A 598-nucleotide genomic window follows, 5' to 3' on the forward strand; every position below is an offset into this window, starting at 1 on the left:
GTGTGTGTGTGTGTGTGTGTGTGTGTGTGTGTAGTTGAGTATCTACACTGCACTGCAGCCCAATGCAGAGGGAGGACATACTTTGATCTACAAAGAGGAACAATTTGATATCAAGAGCAAGTTTGAGAGGTTGGTGGGGCTCCTACTTTTTAGATTTTACATTGAATAGAAAAAAAGTTGTTATAAGCCTAAGAAATGAGTTGTCTCTTTCCTCAGATCTGATTTAAGTCAGATGCATGCATAAACACACTATATTCTGATATACAGTATATCTGTGTAAAAATAGCCTCCTTCGTTTCATCCTCTTATCCTCTCTTTCCTCCAGAATAGTAAATGTCTCCCTTCCTAAGAAGACCCGCAACAATGGAACTTTATATGCGCTAATATTTGTCCATCAAGCTGGCGTCACTCCGTGGCAGGATCCACAACAGGTCCACTTGGTGGCACAGCTTACCACATACATGGTCCCTAAACTGCCTGAAATCTCCTTGATATCTGGCGAGGATCAAACACAGGTACTGAGTCGTTTATATTTTCTGAGTAAAGGGTGTGTCAGGGCAGGGGGAGGTGCTTAAAGGTCCAATGTGTAGGAATTTCT

The 598-nt window shown here is 42.1% G+C and overlaps 1 protein-coding gene across 1 annotated transcript in view; it reads left to right on the top strand.

The window, feature by feature from the left end:
- clptm1l (CLPTM1 like) overlaps positions 1-598 on the top strand; it is a 10,988-nt gene that overhangs the window by 1,445 nt on the left and 8,945 nt on the right. Inside the window, exons 3-4 of the mRNA XM_032535629.1 lie at positions 35-129; positions 326-515. Coding sequence (XP_032391520.1) covers positions 35-129; positions 326-515 — 285 coding nt within the window. The remainder of the gene's footprint in view (positions 1-34; positions 130-325; positions 516-598) is intronic.

The sequence above is a fragment of the Etheostoma spectabile genome, chromosome 14, assembly GCF_008692095.1.
Source record: "Etheostoma spectabile isolate EspeVRDwgs_2016 chromosome 14, UIUC_Espe_1.0, whole genome shotgun sequence".
NCBI lineage: Eukaryota > Metazoa > Chordata > Actinopteri > Perciformes > Percidae > Etheostoma > Etheostoma spectabile.